An 18,957-nucleotide genomic window follows, 5' to 3' on the forward strand; every position below is an offset into this window, starting at 1 on the left:
CATCTCTGCTCTGCAGGAATAAAAATGCAAAATATTATTTGAATTCAAGATGAAAACAAACTTATAAATATAAAGATAAAAAAGAAAATGAGAAAAAAAGAACAGAACACCTTTTGGGATAAGCCTCTAGTTTTCCAGAGAAGTGATCTTCCCAATCATTTCAAATTTGTGTCTGGGTAGGCATTAAGATTCACCTAAATGTCTCTTTCCTTTCCCCTCATGGAGGAGTCAGCATGGGGGATAAAAGCTCGATGTGGTGAGGGGTAGGGAGCCACATGGACATGGAAGACCAGTGGGTCTGGAGGCCAATGACAAGGGCAGAAGAGGGAAGGCTGGGGGAGCTGCAGACAGGTGTGAGCCAGAGGCCTAGCAACTGAGGATGGGGGGGGGAGGGAGACACAAGAGGTGATGGGTAGAAGAGATGGCCAGTGTGGTTGGGAAATCAGTTACATGGAGTAAAGAGTAAGCTCAGCAAAGAAATCAATATGTTAAAAAAGGGTGGGGGGGCTTCATATTGTTTGAGAAGTATTTACAAACAGGGAGGGAGGATGCCAGAGAGAACACTAAGGTGTTGGATTGTAATTGAAGGAATCTGTATGAACTCATAATCAATCACAGATACATATACACACACCCACACAGAGCTATATACTTTTAGATGTATGTACAGTACGCATATATGTGTGTGTGTGTGTGTGTGCGCGCACGCGCGTGTGTGTGCATGCATGTATATCTCTTAGCTTCCTCCACTGAAAGGACCTAGAAGCATTAACACTCCAGTAGCATGAAGCACCTCAGCTACTCAGATCTTGGGTCCTTAAATACCATCTCCCACTAAAAGGAACCAGAGCTCCTCGGCAAAATGGCTGATTCCAAGGCTGGGCCAGGGGAAGTACAAGATAAGTCTGGAAATCTTTTTTGTCAGAAAGTAAGAAAATGCTCAACAAATGAAGAGATAAATCAAAAGGACAAGGAGAAAGGGCTCCCACTGGCCAAATCAGACAATTTTAACATCAAAGTAAGTAACAGATTACAATCCACTGAAATGCACAGGAATTCATGAGTCCAAACTAATGATATAAGTGAAATAAATGAATCAATAAATGAATAAATAAATGGGAGAAAGGGAAAGCTATTCCTTACAGTAGGAAGCCACCTAATACATGTAAAAGGGGTGACAGAAATAGAGGATCATCACCTAGTAACCACCACGGCGTGGCTGACACAGGCAGGAGTCATTCCCACAAAATACTCATCAATAAAAAGGGGAAGATGTTACCTGAAGGTGGGAAAAGACCAACAGGAGCATGTGACTGGAGTCAACACCACTGGAGCCGGATGGGTAGTCATGGCACACTGCCACCTCAGGTGATGCCCTGAGAAGATCACAGCACCATTTCTCTAGTATTCTTGCCAAGAATGTATGACTTGAACTGGTTATGAGGGAACACGGGATGGATGTGAACACGGGATGGATGTGGGTGAAGGGTCACTCTACAGAAGTTAAGGCCTGTACTCTTTAAAACTGTCAAGGACATGAGAAACAGAGCAAGACTAAGAAGCTCTCTCAGACTGATGTGTCTTAAGAGACCTGACATGCATGTGCCATGTATGTGGCGGGAATACCGTAACAACCACTACTTTCCCCGGGTATCCTAGTGTTTAGCACAATACCCAGAGCACAGAAATACTTAGTAAATATTTGCCATTCCAGAAAAGAAAAGAAAAAAAAAAAAAAAAAAAAACCAAAGCAAAACCCAACAGTGTTTGGGCAGCTAGTGAAATCCAAATGGGGCTTGTAGAGGAGGTGGTAGTGTTCGATCAATATCGGCTTCTTGATTGGAAGGTTGTAGGAAGCCATCACCTCCACTGCAGGTGATGTAGGAGAATGTCCGAAACATGAACTTGAGTGTCAAGGGGTGACAGGACAGAACGTGCAGCTTGCTTCAAGGTTCAGAAAAGGACAGATGATAATGGGTATTTAAAGACAGAAGAAAAGGTGATGGGACAAATGCAGTAAATGCCAACAGGTGGGGAATCTGAGTGGAGGGAATCAAGAGCTTTTGTACTTTTCTGGGGCCACAATTAGAAGCAAATACAACTATCATTTAGTTTCTAGATATACTGTTCCTGATAGGAAGCCTCTGAATCAGCTGGAAGAGGCAGGCTGTATAACCACAAAAAGATACAAGAACATTTACAACACAGCACATAAATAAGAGCACACTAAAAGAGGGTAAGTTGCGAAGGAGTAATAGACTTAATGCTACCTCTCAATTTGTATTGTTTCAGATGGCAAATACCCTGAAGAAAGGTCCACAAACTTGCTTTGAAGAGGGGTTAGCTTTAATTATAAGGCAAAATCTAATTTTTAATAAATGCTTTAGAGTAGGATAATAATGATGATTAAGATAATGATAACTCCCATTTGCAGGGCTAATTACTCCTTAAGTATGATAAAAGTAATTATGTGTAAATTTTCAACAGCTAACTGTGAAACTATTCAAGTATAAAAAACATTCATTTCTATGTGAAAAATCAATTATATCTCTGTCTTGGACCTCAGGACATGGAAAAGAATTCAAAACAGCTGCATAGAACTTGGTCACTAAAATTTTTTGACAAGTTTAGATTACATTACAGTGAATATGTAGCTAGCACTTACTGAGCACTTCCTAAGTGCCAGGCACTATTCTAAGTGCTGCGTATGTATTCACTGAGTCCCCAGGACCACCCCATGAAGAGAAACAACTGGGCAGAGGAGACTGGAACAGCTCCTTAGCAGCCGAACAGGCTAGCACAGCCTTCAACTGGGGCAGCTGAAGTGACCACCTGGTCCCAGCAGCACCCTGTCCTCCCTCTGTCTTCTCAGTTATCCCATTGTATGGTACTGCTGTCTGCTCAATTCTGCTCCTTGACTACGTGGGAAGCACTGTGAGGACAGCACCCATGTTCTTCATTCTCTCATGTATCCTAGCGCTTCGCACAACGGCTAGAGGGTAGAAAATACTGAATAAATATTTGAGTGAATAAGAATGAATAAATGGTGACCCGTCTGCAGCCTGAGCCTGCATGTTCTCTGACTTGGTTGGAACAGCCCCGGGTGAGGAGGGCAGCTCCCTAATGAGAGTGAGGCTAAGGGTCACAGGGCTGGTGCTTGGTTGGTGATGTCAGCCGAGGGCTTGAGCAGGACAGTAGGACAATTCTGACGACAATCCCGGTCCTTTCCATAGCTTTATTAAGTTTTTGAACAAAAATATAACACATTTAGTTATCTACTTAAAAGAAATATCATGCTTGATAAGAAAAAAACCTGAAATATACTAAATATGGTGGTTTAAAAAGTCTAAATCAGTATTAGTCTTTTCCCATGACAATTCATGTGTGAAGTGTCTTTCATGATTAAGCATTTATTAAAAATCCTTAATAGGGTAATATGGTAAACAAACCAGAAAATACTATTCCTTATTTTATGGAGAATGTGAGTTATGCTATAAAGAAATATTAATACATTTCCTCCTTACAAGAGAGAAAAAAGTGCATCCAAATAGATTTTCTTCAAACTTACAGTGACAAAGGAAACTGGTTTAAAGATTTTTTCTATTACAACACAATAACTAAGGGCTATTCTTTGATGTGGATGATGGCTAGTCAAACATTTTGGCCTACCAAAACAACTCTTAGTCATGAAATCAACTTTTCTGAACATGCAATGAAAAAATGTATAAGCATGCAGTCAACAAACAATGCTCAATCAATTCCGCACTTAGGACAAAGACATGCAGATCTGAATGCTAAAATGTCCCCATGAGCCCAGCTTTAATGCTACTATGTAGTCAGCCCATTTCCTAGAAAACATGAAGGGAGGGTGATAGCTTCCTCTTCTCTAATCATTATTGCTTGGAAACCAGAGACTTTCAGTCTTCCAGGCTGCATGTACCAAGGCAAGTTACTTACCCTCTCTGAGCCTCTGCTCCCTCCTGCGGAAACTGGGGGAACATTTGCTTTTGCATGGTTATTGTAGGGTCAGAAACACACAGCAAGTGCTTAGTAAACTGCTAGCGATTTAATAAATAGCAGTTGTTACTATTCCATGAAAAGAAAATTCAACAAATACTTATTAAGTTCCTATTACTATGCTAGCCAATGCTGTGACTCAATGATGGCTGCCCTCTTTGGCTTAATTACCAAGGTAATATTTTGTTTTGTTGTTGTTTTGCTTTTTGTTGTTTGTTTCAGTGTTGTTTAGGAGATGCGGTAATATGCTTCTACCATCTCTGGGATATCTAAGGACCTCACCAGCTGCTAGGCTTTCCCAGGATTCCTCCTGAGTTCTGTTTGATTCTCTCACCTCCAAAGAGAATGTTATTAACTGAAAATCTTTCATGCAACTATTTCCTCCACCCCAACTCAAGCATGGGGATCTCATCAGACGGGTCATAGGCAGTCCCAACCTGGATCACATATATCTAATCCAGACTAGAACCACAGCAGAAGGTTACTGTGATCCTATGGGGAGATCTGGGGCATACTCACTCCACACAGTCTGCCCCCAAACCTCCATGAAATGTGCCTAACTCAACACTCTAGAGGAGAGACGGGAGAGGACTTATCATTGTCAGAAACCTAAATGACAGGTCAAAAGAACATGAACTTAGCTATATAATATCATGAAATGTCATGGTTCTTTTTGTTTTGTAACTGCTTAATAATTGCAAATCTTCAAGAAGACAGAAAATAAAGATAAAAGCTATGAATACCATTTCCTGGAGTAGAAATATTAAAAAGGTTGGTCCACAGTTCTGGACCACAGATGTTCTGTTTGTCCTTTTATGGTGCTTTAAAAATATTTGAGCTAGTTTTTAAAAGCTGGGAGATCCCACATAAAAAATAATCTAGATTTCTACCTTTTCTTTAAAAAATCCATATTGAATAACACTGGATCCACTTGGCAATCACTAGCTGAGCTGAACACTGTTGCTCTTGTGAGACGATACACCCTCCAGCCACTAGGTTCTTCTTGAACTTTCTCTTTAAACCCACCTGTGGGACAGACATCTGCTGCCAGTTCATAACCTCTGCCCAGGTCACAAAACGCTACACAAATGTAACATTCTTAAAAGCTAAAGTCTTAAAAACTATAAAATATTATTTAAAAAAATGGTTAGCTTGATTAGCTTTTACACTTGAGGTTTTGAACACAGTTTCCTTTGAGGCAATGACTTCAACAAAAGATTTCCTAACAATCTAGCACCAAATGCAGAATGCAAAAGAGACGGACAATTTTCAAGGTTTTGGTTATTCTGGTCTTTTTTTTTTTTTTTTGGCCAGAGCAAAATAAGGTAAAAGGGAGAAGATGCCAAAACTCCTCTTGTTAAATCAAACATTTATGGCAGCAATCTGAAGGAAAAAAGTTAAGTCTTTAATGCATTAAGCCTGGTAATTAGTTCTCCCCTCCTTCTAAAATGCAAAGCATACTCTCAGCATGCACCCACACACATCCGCACATGTACATCAAGTCACATCTTACAAATTCCCGCAGTGCACCAGGGTTTCACTTCAGACTCGAAAAGGATCCTCTCTCTGGAAAATGCAGACAACTTATGTTTTATTTTATCCGTGATGCATCACAGCTTGTAATGAGAGGGGCCTATCTGGTGCTTCTTGATATGAATAAATATAAAATGTTATTGATCCTTCTTCCCTGAAGAAACTAAACTATATTTTATATATATTTCACAGGAACAGGGGGGAAAGAGGTGATTTCTTCAGGCTGCCCCATAGTTGTCAAGATTCCCAACAAGACCAGTTACCTGCTGCATTCTCTGCGCAGGCCAGCTGTCAGAGGGCTGAATGTACTGAATAAATCCTTGTTAATTTATAGATTTTTAATTAAACTATCTCATACTCCATTTTCATGCTTAAAAATAAAGTTATACTGCAAAAGCTACAGTATATAAAAGACCAATTTGGCAAAGGAGAAGGTAATTTAAGAGATAGTTCCTACTCCCACATATTAAAAGTTTTCAAATGAATATTAATCAATGCTTTAAAAGTGCCACTCATTGTACTGTGGAACACACCTGTTTAAAAGCGATTTATAGGTAACAATTTTTAACTTTCCCTGACTTTGCTGACATATTTTAGCAATGCTCACGATGCATGTCAATCATCTCACTTTTATAGTATGAAATGAGAATCTTCGAGCTCATTGGGATAATAATGTTGACTGTACTTCTATGGCATCTTTTACCTCAAATAGAATAGAAAAGGCTTGTGAAATGGTTTCAAAAAGGGCAAACCTGGGACGTGTTATCATGGGTGAATCCACTGCAGGGGCCAAGCTACAGGCTTCTGAAAGGTGGGGCTCGCATGGCCTTCCGCCTCACCAGCTAATCTACTGCTATCTCTGCAACAGAAATACCAGCCACACAGCTTCCCACATCTGCAAGTAGGATTTTTGTTAACAATTTAATCCCAAGTGTTGGAAAAAAAAATCCCTGGATCTAAATAACATACCATACCAAGTATCTTTCATCTATTTTTTTTTTTTTTTTTTTTTAAATCACACAGGACTGCCTGGCTGGCTCGGTCTGGCTTGGTTGGGAGAACTCATGACTCTTGACCTCAGAGTCATGAGTTCAAGACCCACGTTGGGTGTGGAGCCTACTTAAAAAATAAAATAAAATAAAATAAAGTAAAAATCACACAGTCATGTGCATCGGAGATCAAATATATGAAAACCTAATTGACTGAAATCAAGAGAATGGTAAATAATATTACACTGAACATCTACAGCTGCACTAATACAGTAACCTCCAATCACAAGTAGCTATTTAAAATTAAATTAAATTAAATTAAAATTCAATTTCTCAGTCACTCTTACCTTGTTTCAAGGGTTCAATGTGCTCACATATAGCTAGTAGCTACTGTATTGAACAGTGCAGATACAGAACACTTCCACTACTGTAGAAAGTTCTACTAGACAGTGCTGGGAAAGAGGAAATACCCAAAAGAAAAATGTTGGTAACCAAACTGTTACCCTTTTTGGCTTGGAATAAACAGTCTAAATAAGCACTTTACCGCATTTCATTTTCAAACCATGGTTGACAGTTTGAATGCCAGAATTCACTTCCTGGTAACTGTCCACTGACAATACAACTCTGCAGCATACTTCTGTGACACAGAGTTTTGCTTCCCCGTGTTATTCTTTAATTCAAACTGATGCCGTGTAACCAAAGCTGAAACCATGTAAGCTCTAGCCCGTCAATCTCGTGGGCTTATTTGGGCAACTACTATTTTATACCCAAGGTAACTATTTTTCCTTCCTTCACTCTCATTCCTTCTCCACAAGTTCCCTAATGTCAAAAGTCAAGCATCTTTGTTAATCTCAGGACTGCAAGTAACCAGATTTGGCTCTAAACAAGCTTCCTACTATTTGTAAAGAACAGCAATACAAAGATTAAGATACTACCCAATAGCATAGAAATGTCTTATTCTTGAAGATGATAAATTCCAACAGTAAGTTTCTTTATCAGACATTCATTATGAAAAAATAGGAGCAATGTAGGTGACCCTACTGATGCTTCCAGAACATCACTTACGAGGGAGCAGGGGACTTTAGCATAACATATAAAAAGACTAACTAACTGTAAAATATACTGGAAAACCTAAGATCTGGAAGCTCTGGGGTAGAGGAAAAGGAAGAAGCCAACGCTGCTCAAGCCTGAAAGGGCTGGGTGTCTCCAGGACAGTCTGTAATGGGGTAGGCTGACGCAGGTCTGGCCCTCACCCCTTCTCTCCTGAGAGAGATCCCCTCAAATGAAAATAACAAACTGTGCAGCCTTCCAGGGCATTTGTCTGATGTAACTGTTCCCTCTCAGGCCGGAGTTGACAACTGGGAATGGTGGATGTCAGAGTTAGCCCTTAGGGTGAGAGAGCAGAAGAAAAGGTCCTGAGAAGCTTCAAGTGCAGGGGTGTCTGTGAGGCAGGGTCACCATGGGGAGGAGAGCCAGGAGGAGACGAAGATTAACATTAAAGACGAATGAAACCAATTTCCTGATTTTGTTGTACTTGGCACCTATTCAATGACTAATTGAGAAAGGGGGCTATGTTCTGTAGAAGTACTACTGGTGATGCCGGTTTGCATGGTTTAACATGTGTGCTTGCTTCTCCTTTTAACACAACTGACTTAATTACTGAAGAACTATACTATATTTTGAACAGATGAATCCAGCGAAGTTTTTCAAGGGCTACAAAAGCACTAAGACAATGGGAGAAAGAAGCAACATGGGATGGCAGAAGTGAACCTACAAAAATCTAAGTATTTTTCAATATTTTGAAATAAAAATCTTCATACTTAGCTCAAGAAAATGTTGGAAAGAGACAGGCATAAAAACATGGAGAGAAAAATAGGCAATCTGTGCCAAAATCACCTATGCTAAGTACAGGCAATGGCAGAATGAACCATCTATGAAAAAAGTAACACTATCTTTAGGTGTCCATTATTAACAGACATGAAAGTGGCAATATAGTGTGGCTGCATTTGTCTAGGAGTTGTCTAAAGTTTGACAGTGTCTGATTAACAATCAAATGATAATGGTTTCTACCTTTAAGAGAGGTGCTAATTTTAAAAGTGAAGGTGATGCAAATCCACCTACAGAAATATTTAAAATAGAAAGTAAGGGAAGATGGAATCAGGTGGAGAATCTGAGACATTCAGCATTCAAGGGGGCAAAAGATACTGAATGTATCCCAATGGCCTTTGCTAAGATGAAATGTCACTGTGGAAGGGGCGCTGTGCTACAAGACAGAGCGGCATGGCTTCTGGTCTAAGTAGAGAACCAAGTGTGCCCCAGACAAAGCACCTCAAGTCCTCATCTGATTGATGGGGTAAGAAGGAGTCCTTCCCACCTCGCGGAAACACTGTGTGCACAGATGGCCATTAGGGACAACAAGAAGCATGTGCAGCCACAAGAAACACACTAACAGGAGAAGCAACCTCATGAGGTGGCTAAGAGCATGCGCACACTTCGAACCCAGCAGAGGACCAGGCAGAAAAGAAAAACCTGTTATGCAGCCAAAAATAGGATAAGGAGTGTGGGAGTTAGGGTGGTACTTTACTTAGTATTTTAGCTTCCGCAAGAGTGAAGGAGAAGAGAAGAGGAAGAAAAAGAGAACAGTTCATCGAGGAAACAAGGAGCATTCCTTCCGAGGTGGAACTGCTTTCTAAGGGCTTTCAGGAGCTGTTCAGCAAAAGCTGCATGCTCGAGATCTTGGTTTCTGAATACCGTTGTTTGTTTTTGCAAATCCTTCTCACTTCATCTTCACAAAACTCTGACATAAGCAGGGCCGTTATTTGTATTACAGATGAGAAAAATGAGGTCCAGAATGTTGAAGTATTTGTCATAAGCTACAGGATAAGTGTCAAAGTCAACACTTAACAACTCCTCACACCAGTTATGGGTGCTAAGCCTCTAAGTTCTAGAATATTGAGTTCCAATTACCTAGAAAATAAAAAAAACTGTCCAAGGAAGGTGACACTTCTTGATAAATCCCAGGAAGAGGATTGTTTAGTGTGTTTGCACAGCATTTCCTCCATGCAATGGCCTGCGAATGACCTCTTAAACGATCTGTCTGGTGGCTCTGGCAAGGCAACATGACAGGCACATGCCCAGGACAGAGCCCTTCCCACAACCCACCCCAAAATGAAGCAGCTGGATTCCTTATCGTCTCTCTTAAAAACAAACCAATGGAAGTTAGTTTTGCTTCTTCAATGCTATGGCTTCTCATCTTCCTCTGCTTTCAAGTTGGGCCTCTCAGGTTTCTTCTTACATGCACACGAACTTCAGTTCAGCAGCTCTGGATTTTGGACAAGGCACCAGAAACTCCACAGTGCCTTTACTTAGCAGTGTAAGAGAACCCTATGGCTTTTATTCTTTAAGATCTGGTTAGGCTTCAAGTACATTAAGTAGAAATATGAAGGAAAATCAAGGAAAGAGAAGGTCAGGGGTGTTTGGATGGCTCAGTAGGTGGAGCATGCAACTCTTCATCTTGGGGTTGTGAGTTCAAGCCCCACGTTGGATGTAGAGATTACTTAAAAATAAAATAAAACAAAGAGAGAGAGAAAGCCAATCAATTAAAATTACAGCGCAACAAAAAGTATCTTGGAGTGTTTCTCCAATCTTAGAATTTGTAAAATTATCTGAGGAGTTTAATAACAATGATGATACTCTGGCTTCACTCCCAGAGATTCTGTATCAAATGTGGGGTGGGACTTGGAATGTGCATTTTTATTTTTTTTAAAGTTTATTTATTTTGAGAGAGAAAAAAAGAATGCATATGTGCACAGGGGAGGAGCAGAGAGAGAGAGAGAGAGAGAGAGAATCCCAAGCAGGCTCTGCACTGTCAATGTGGAGCCTGACACAGGGCTCAATCTCATGACCATGAGATCATGACCTGAGCTGAAATAAAGAGTTGGACGCGTAACTGAGTGAGCCACCTAAGCGTCCCATGGAGTGCTCACTTTTAATAAGCTTTCTGGGTAATTCTGTTCCAAACAGTCCATAAACACGAATAGAAAAACAGTCTTGAAACTTTTTTTAAGTTAATTTATTTTTGAGAGAGAAAGAGAGGGAGAAAGAGAGAGAGCGGCAGAGAGAGAGAGAATCTCAACCAGGCTGATTAGCTCAACCACTGATAGCACAGAGCCTGACATGGGGCTCAAACTCACAAACCATGAAACTAGCCTTTCATGACCTGAGTTGAAATTACAAGTCGGACACTTAACCGACTGAGCCACTCAGGTGCCCAGTCTTGGAACTCAAGGAGAAAGGCTAGTTAATCAGAGGGACTCATCACAGAGCCACTGCAGCAATGAAATAACAGAGAAGCAAGTGGGCAAAGGGCCACAGATGAGTGCCCAGGGTCCACAGCTCACGCTGATGCTTCCCATTCGGATGATCTGACTGAGCATCCTACCTCAGCATATGCATGTGGCATGACAGAGCTGCTGGAGAGGCACGTGTCTTGGGGTCCGAGACGGGGCTTTTCCATTCCACATGAGATAGAGAAAGCATAGTCAGCACACAAAATAAGGTTGTGTTCACACCACAATTTAAACAGTGAGAAGGAAGCTCTGATACAGTGGGAAGACTTTGGAATCAGAAGTCCATCCCCAACTCTGCCATATGTTGGATATGTGACAGTCACTTTGCCTGTCTAGCTTCCAAACTCTAATTGGAGGCTACAACCTATCTCAAGGGACAGCTGTCAAGAGTGAATGATCACAACATACCTTAATATTAGACCTTCTGTAAACTGTAATGCATCAAAGATCAGTATGATAATAAAAAACTGGAGGTTACTAAGTTTCTGAAACACTGACTACAAGCTTCTTGTAAGCATCTCACTGAGAAGTTGGCAAGAATGGCAGTTTAAGTGTCACAAAGCCCAGTAGCATGCCAAAAAGAGGTGGGAAACAGCTGACTGGTAAAATCAGGAGAACTCACAGAACATTCCAGAAGAATGCAGGAAAACATCCCTTTCTCCAATGGTGGCAGAGGGTAAGGAAGAAAGAAAAGAAGGCTCTGCACTCCAGGGTATAGTTTTATTTTATGCAAACTATCCCTAGCAGACCATACAGGGTATTCATTACATTTGGGCTAAAGCCACAGTGAGACTCCAGCAACTTCTTTCTCAACTACTGTCCATGTTAGTGATCAGGGACTTCTGCTTCAAGAACACGGTGATCTTACACTGAGAATTCAGATGAGGATTTGGGGTGGCTTCTTCAAAGAAGGCTGGGTCATGAAAAGGGACAGTGGCCTGTTTGCATATCTAGGAATCTGAGGCCCAGCTTAGCTACTTTTGGACAATAACAAGTGCCCCGTGAACTTGTCTCCTTTGGAAGGGGGGTTACAGTGAGGGATAGAGGGTGGTATTTTCTGTTGCAGTTCACTTTGAAAAATGCCAATCTTGTTTCAGTTCAATGAAGAGACAAAGAACAGACTCAAACAGAGTGCAAGGGAAAAGCCCAGGGAGGTCTGATGGGGAGGCAGCAGTGGCCAGCCTGGCTAAGGGATGGGGAAGGAGCCAGTTCAAGTTGGGGAGACAAGGGTGAAAACTGGAAAGGAAAGAGGTCAGCTAGAAGTGCTGATTCCCATAGTCTACCTCCCACCCTGAGCTTGTTGTTTTTGTCAGAAGCTTTACTATGCCATATAGGTGCTCCCTTTAAAAGGAAAAACGTGGGAAGGTTATTTGCTATGCTTAGTTTAGAAACACCTGAATAAAGAGACCTACCAATTAAGATGTCATACCAACTGGTGGGTGGGTCCTTACAATCATAAAAGAAAGCCATCTAGTCACCTTCTGGTCCTATAGGATACATGGCAACATTTATGTGACTAGCATGGCATGGGCAGAGAATTAAAATAAGTGAGATGTGTGTGCTAGAAGGCCTCTTGAAAGGAAATACATCCCACATATTAAAAAAGTAGCATCTCGTCTTAAAAGCCATTACCTTAGTACACCATGTACAATTACAGAAAAACAAAGGGAATGAGTATGGAAAACCTAAGCAGGCCAGAGTGGGTGGGGGTAGCAAGAGTCCAAATGCAAACATAACGCTAGGAACAAGAAGAATTCTTGTCTACTTTATTTTTAAAAAATGTGTGTTTATGTATTTTTGAGAGAAAGAGAGAGGCAGAGAGGGAGGGAGGGACAGACAGAGAAGGAGACAGAGAATCCCAAGCAGGCTCTGCACTGCCAGCACAGAGTCTGACATGAGGTTCAAACTCACGAACTGTGAGATCACGACCTGAGCTGAAGCTGGACATTTAACTGACTGAGCGCCCTCAAGGTGCCTCTCTTGTCCACTTTACAGGGGAATTGGATGTAAAAAGAAACTGAGAATGAAAGTATAATAGTATGAAAAGAATTTGAACATGACTATGAGAAAGTGAGATATGTATTACTACTTAAAAATTTTGTTTTAAAATGTTTATCTTTGAGAGAGATGGAGAGACAGAGCACAAACGGGGGGAGGGCAGAGAAAGAGGGAGACACAGAATCCGAAGCAGGCTTCAGGCTCTGAGCTGTAAGCACAGAGCCTGATGCACGGCTTGAACCCAAAAACCGCGAGATCATGACCTGAGCTGAAGTCGGATGCTTAACCAACCGAGTCACCCAGGCGCCCCAAGATATATATTATTAAGCAGTTATTTCTGGTATCAATTTCCTTATGTGTTAGTTATGTGGTTCCCACCATTAAAGTAAATAGAGTTGAATGTAAAGAAAATAAGAGTATATTTTTTTAAAACTGTTTGTTTATTTTTGAGACAGCAAGAATGCGAGCAGGGGAGGGGCAGAGAGAGAGGGGGGACAGAGGATGTGAAGCAGGCTCTGTGCTGACAGCAGCAAGTCTGATGTGGGACTCGAGCTCACCAACTTGTAAGGTCATGACCTGAATCAAAGTTGGACACCCAACTGACTAAGCCACTGAGGCGCCCCAAGTATATTTTAAAGATGTTTCAAGAAACAGAAGAATGGAAGTTTAGCAGGGAAGCTATAAGTAATGTTGTACAGAACAAAGTGAATTACCGCTAATACAAAAGTCTAAGGCAGGAAAAATAGCGTTGGCCTAGAGCAGAGACTGAGGAACAGGTGACAGACAGCAGACTGGCCTCTGAAATGCCACAGCAACAGACTCTTTCAAGTTAGCTATCCATGACCTGGGGTGGGCCGGGAGGGCATCTACTGTGTAAACAAAATAATGAAGGAGTTTTGTTCAAAGAAAAGGGGAACAAGGAGAAAGGAACTATGATCCCAAGATAGCAGAAACAATGAATCCTATTTATGTGAGAAAGGAGCAAGTCAACTAATAGGGTATATATGTGAAAAGAAGAGGACCCAACAGGTGGCAGAAAGACAACAAAATTTATTACACCATGTTTTTAATATGTCAGTGACAGTGGAAACTGGGTAAGTTTGGCTGCAGAGAAACAATTTTGAATATGAAAATGTAACAACTATATAACTTACTGTAAAGTTCAAGTATGACACTATATGTGAAACCATCTGAAACTGTCAAATCTATGCATCAGTCAAGCAGCATGGTTACTGAGGACAATGGCCAGGTCTGAGCACCTATAATCCACAGAAACATTTTTAAACCAAGTAGTCTTAATGATCCCCCAGGGAATTCTGGCAAATGTTGCTAACAGTGATATAGCTAACAACTGCTTGACCTGAATTAAAAGCATTTTAGATTTACCTACAACCCGCTTTGCCAGAGGCTATTAAGGAGAAGAGTGATCACCGAGGCAGAAGAGAGAAAAAGCAGAAGCCATAAATAATCTATCAGCTGGGGCACTGGCACCTACACAATTAATATCTGATTGGGTGGGCAAAGCGATCACACACCCCATAGTTGACAACACTCTGTCTTCATGTACCTAACATTTAATTACTTAAACTACAAAATTACTTATTTAGGAATGTAGATGAGTTCCTAGCAGAAAGAAATTTTGGGTCACTTTGGAAAGTTAATGAGTTGTTCGTTAAAACAAATATTGTGAGTACATAAAGGAAGGAAGGAATACAGGTTAAAAATGATTTGCAGAAAGAATTTGAAATGAATGAAAAGGTTACATGGTATTATAAATAAAGTAACTTCCTCACTCTATAAACAAATCAGACTGAGAACAAAGGGTGATATGCTACATTAGAATTTATTTGCTGGTGGTTGTTTTTTTTACAGAAATGTGGAAATGTGATCACGTTTTAAAAAGTATTAAACAAAGAAAAAGGGGACAAACCAAAACCCAGACTCTTTAAAAAAATGTTTTTTAAAACGTTTACTTAATTTTGAGAGAGAGAGGGAGACAAGAGGATCCCAAGCAGATTCTGGTCTAACAGCAGAGAGCCTGATGTGGGGCTCGAAGTCACGAACCATGAGATCATGATCTGAGCCGAAGTCTGCCACTTACTGGACTGAGCCACCCAGGTGTCCCCCAAAACCAGACTCTTAACCACAGAGAACAAACAATGGTTATGAGAAGGGGATGGGTGAAAGAGGTGAAGGGGATTAAGAGCACATTCATCATGATGAACACTGAGTAATGCATAGAATTGATGAATCACTATATTGTACCTGAAACTAACAGAACACTGTATATATTAACTAACTGGGAGTTTTTAAAAGTATGTGATTGTTTTTACATTCTTCTTGCATATAAAGTTTAGACATCTTCAAGAAGTGAGAGAGGTTAAAAAAAAGCCTTTGGATCTGCAAAGTTCATAGAATGTAACAAAAATAATAGCTTAATCAGCTTTGATTAAAAACTCATTAGCCATGTGCATTTTTCTGTATGTATATCATATGCCAATAAAAAGTAGAAAAAAAAATTACCCCTCATTAGCTGAAATACAAATGAAACTGTCAAAATAAATCCTGAAAACCAAATGTTTTGACAGGGATTTTAGAAGAATAGAAGAAGACAAAGAAAACATCAGAATAATGCTAATGGATAAGCACATTTCACGAACCCCAAAGATTCCAATAATGCTGGTGCTAGGTTACTGGGACTGAAAAACTGAAAAATGAATCCTCCTAGTGGCTACAGGTACTCTACCTGAAGATGATGTTAGCAAGAAATAATGGTCTTTCGAAAAGGGAGAAACATACAGAGAAATAATCGCCTTCTCCAAAACCAGAAAATGAAAGCTTAGTTGTGGAGCCACACCAATGGTAATGCTGGCTTTCTCTCAGCATCCCTGGGCCTGCCTGGGTACATACGGCCCCAGCCCTCTGCACAGCACTCCCCCCTTCCAGAACCACTTGGCACACTGGGAATTCCACGAGTCCTGGTGGGTGGTGTGGAAACAAGTTTGTTTCTCCTGGCCCTATAAAAAGCAGTGCTCTGGACTGAATTAATATCCCCTACTCCCCTAATAGTCCCACTATAAGGGTGCAGATGTCGAGTTTAGTGTGCTGGATACAAACAAGATACCCCCCAAATATAACTGAGTTGCAGACCACATCCACATCATCCAAATCTCTATGGGAAGTAAGACTGCAGGACTTTATCATTTAGCCAGTCTTCTCTTTAATAACACTGTATATCTGGACTGTGTTTCCCACCAGTAACCCAACTGCTACAGCAAATACAAATTTTATTTGGGCTATGTTGACATGACCTAGAGTTCCATCTTTAGCCATAACACACATGGTGAGAGAGAAAAGTTGACCAGCATTTGTTAGTGCTGATAGGATTTTATTCTAGTCTACATAAACACTTACCTCTTTTACGCTATGTGTTACCGCCCATATTAGAAAAACTCTTGACATCACCTGGAAAGAAGTCAGGACAACAGAAGATGGAACAATTCCTGAAAGATATTTTAGGATGGGTAAATAAACGTATATTGTACCAAGTTTCAACATGTCATAAATTTTCTGAAACATTCGATTTTAATGTTTAGACATAAAACCATCTTGAGCAACTAAAACTTATCTATATTGGCATATAAACTGTTTTTCAATATTAAAAACTTTTCCCCTCCAAAACGATAATACTGCTTTTTTTTTTTTTTTCAAAACAATATTGTTAATGGCAACAGCATACCATGGAATCTAGGTACCTTTCTCAAGCCTGTCAAAATCCCTAACCAAGTGCAATATATTTTACACTTATCATATAGAGAAAGCAAAACCATTGCTTAACCTCTAAAATTAGACACTGAAAGGTCATTTTACAATATGGGTTTCAAAAATGAACAGGCACCTACGGAAGGGAAACCAACTGTATTTATATCTAATGAATGTTAGCAACTCCTGATATCGTATATACTGTCTATACTGTATTATTAGATATCAAACTATCTAATAGTTATCTTCTATAATTTACTCAAATATTTTGCCAATAAGCATACCAAAATCAAAATTTGTAATCTATATAAGCCATTCCTCCTCACCTTGTTCATTACAGTAAGCATTGGTACAATTATCCTTCCAAAGTCTGAAAGTTGTAACACTGGAATCATCTTGAGTTATTTCAGATAATCATTAGATTCTGCTAAGTTTACATTTCTTTGGCTTTCCCCTTCAATTCTTACAACTACAACCCCTATAGAAAGACGAGCCACCACCATCACAAAAAAACCCTTGCGTCCTTTAGGTCATCTTAGACCCAGCAATAAGCCAGTATCTGTAAGCCTCATTTTCTTGTTGTAACTTTATACTGGCAAGGAACTGCCCCTCTAAAATAAAATCCAGAGGGGCGCCTGGGTGGCTCAATCAGTTGGGCGTCCAACTTCAGCTCAGGTCATGATGTCATGGTTTATGAGTTGGAGTCCTGAGTCAGGCTTTATGCTGATAGCTCAAAGTCTGGAGTCTACTTCGAATTCTGTGTCTCCTTCTCTCTCTACCCCTTCCCCACTTGTGTTCTGTCTCTCTGTTTCTCTCTCAAAAATAAATGAACATTAAAAAAATTTTTTTTTTAATTTAAATAAAATTGGAAACAGAAGTAAATGGGTACCCAATCCAGCAGCTCCACTACCCTCACCTCTGCCATTTCTCTCTGGCCTTACTGATAACAACAACTAGACTTCCCAACTTTCTGCACCTTTCAAGTTACACATGGGCCACCCTACACCTGACAGGAACTCTCATCATGGCTGCAGATTCTCCTTTCACTCTAAAACTAACCCATCTTTGGGGCGTCTGGGTGGCTCAGTCAGTTGGGCATTCGACTTCAGCTCAGGTCATGATCTCACAGTTTGTGTTTGAGTCCCACATCAGGCTTTGTGCTGATAGTGCAGAGCCTGCTTGGGATTCTCTGTCTCTCTCTGTCTCTCTCTCTCTCTCTCTCTCTCTCTCTCTGCCCCTCCGCCACTCATGTGCATGCTCTCTTTTTCTCTGTCTCAAAAATAAATAAACATTTAAAAAATTAAAATAAAACCAACCCATCTTCATTATATCCACTGGACCATCCCAGACAAATTTTCATTCTTCTAAGCCTTCTAAAACATACTCAGACTTCTGAACATTTATAAAACAAACAACAACTTGCCAAAACTCTGTGTACAAATCGAAGATAAAATGGTCTCTATAGGTGTAGCTATGAAAGGAAATCACTTCACAACTCATTAAGAAAAAGAGATACTATATCCTGTTAGAATGAGTTTCTTGGAGAAGATTTGGGCTTTGGAGAGGAATGATTTAGTTTCCAAAAGCAAGTAACATGGACATGTCAACAATGCTTGCCATATAAAGATGCTCAATAAATCTTTGTAGAATGAATGAAAAAAAAATAAAGGTATGGACTTGTAGCCCAATAGATAGTCTAGTAATAAACCCTCACATTTATAATTCTTGATTTTCAACAAGTATGCCAAGACAATTCAGTGGAAAAATAACTGTCTTTTCAATAAATGGTGCTGGGACAACTGGACAAAAAATAAAAAATATAAATAAAAAATAAAAACAAAAAATAAAGTTAGAACACTTCCTTATACCACATAGAAAGAAATTAACTCAAAATGGATCAAGACCTAAATGTAGGAGTTAAAACTATAAAACTCTTAGAGGAAAAAAGAAATGTGAATCTTTGTGATCTTGGATTAGACAATGGTTTATTAGCTATGACACTAAAAGCACAAGAAAAAATAAATAAATCAGATTTCATCAAAATTATGTGTGCTTCAAAGGATACCAACAAGAAAGTGAAAAGAGAACCCACAGAATGGAGAAAATATCCATGAATTGTATATAATAAAGGACTTACATCCAAAATAAAGAATTCTTACAATTCAATAATAAAAGAGAACCCAGTTAAAAAATGGGCAAAGAATTTGAATAGATATTTCTCCAAAGAAGATATGCAAGTGGATAATAAAGACATGAAAAGATGCTCAAATCATTACTCAACAGAGAAATGCAAATCAAAATCATAATGA

General features: G+C 39.9%; 1 protein-coding gene across 3 annotated transcripts in view; it reads right to left on the reverse strand.

The window, feature by feature from the left end:
- Positions 1-18,957, reverse strand: part of HACD2 (3-hydroxyacyl-CoA dehydratase 2) — a 104,677-nt gene that overhangs the window by 18,274 nt on the left and 67,446 nt on the right. For all 3 annotated transcript variants that reach the window (XR_006718365.1, XM_045502298.1, XM_045502300.1), the window contains exon 4: positions 16,301-16,389. Coding sequence is in view for 2 of the 3 variants with exons in the window: in XM_045502298.1 (XP_045358254.1) it covers positions 16,301-16,389 (89 nt within the window). In the remaining variant the exon portion in view is untranslated. The remainder of the gene's footprint in view (positions 1-16,300; positions 16,390-18,957) is intronic.

Source organism: Leopardus geoffroyi, chromosome C2 (genome assembly GCF_018350155.1).
Source record: "Leopardus geoffroyi isolate Oge1 chromosome C2, O.geoffroyi_Oge1_pat1.0, whole genome shotgun sequence".
Lineage (NCBI taxonomy): Eukaryota > Metazoa > Chordata > Mammalia > Carnivora > Felidae > Leopardus > Leopardus geoffroyi.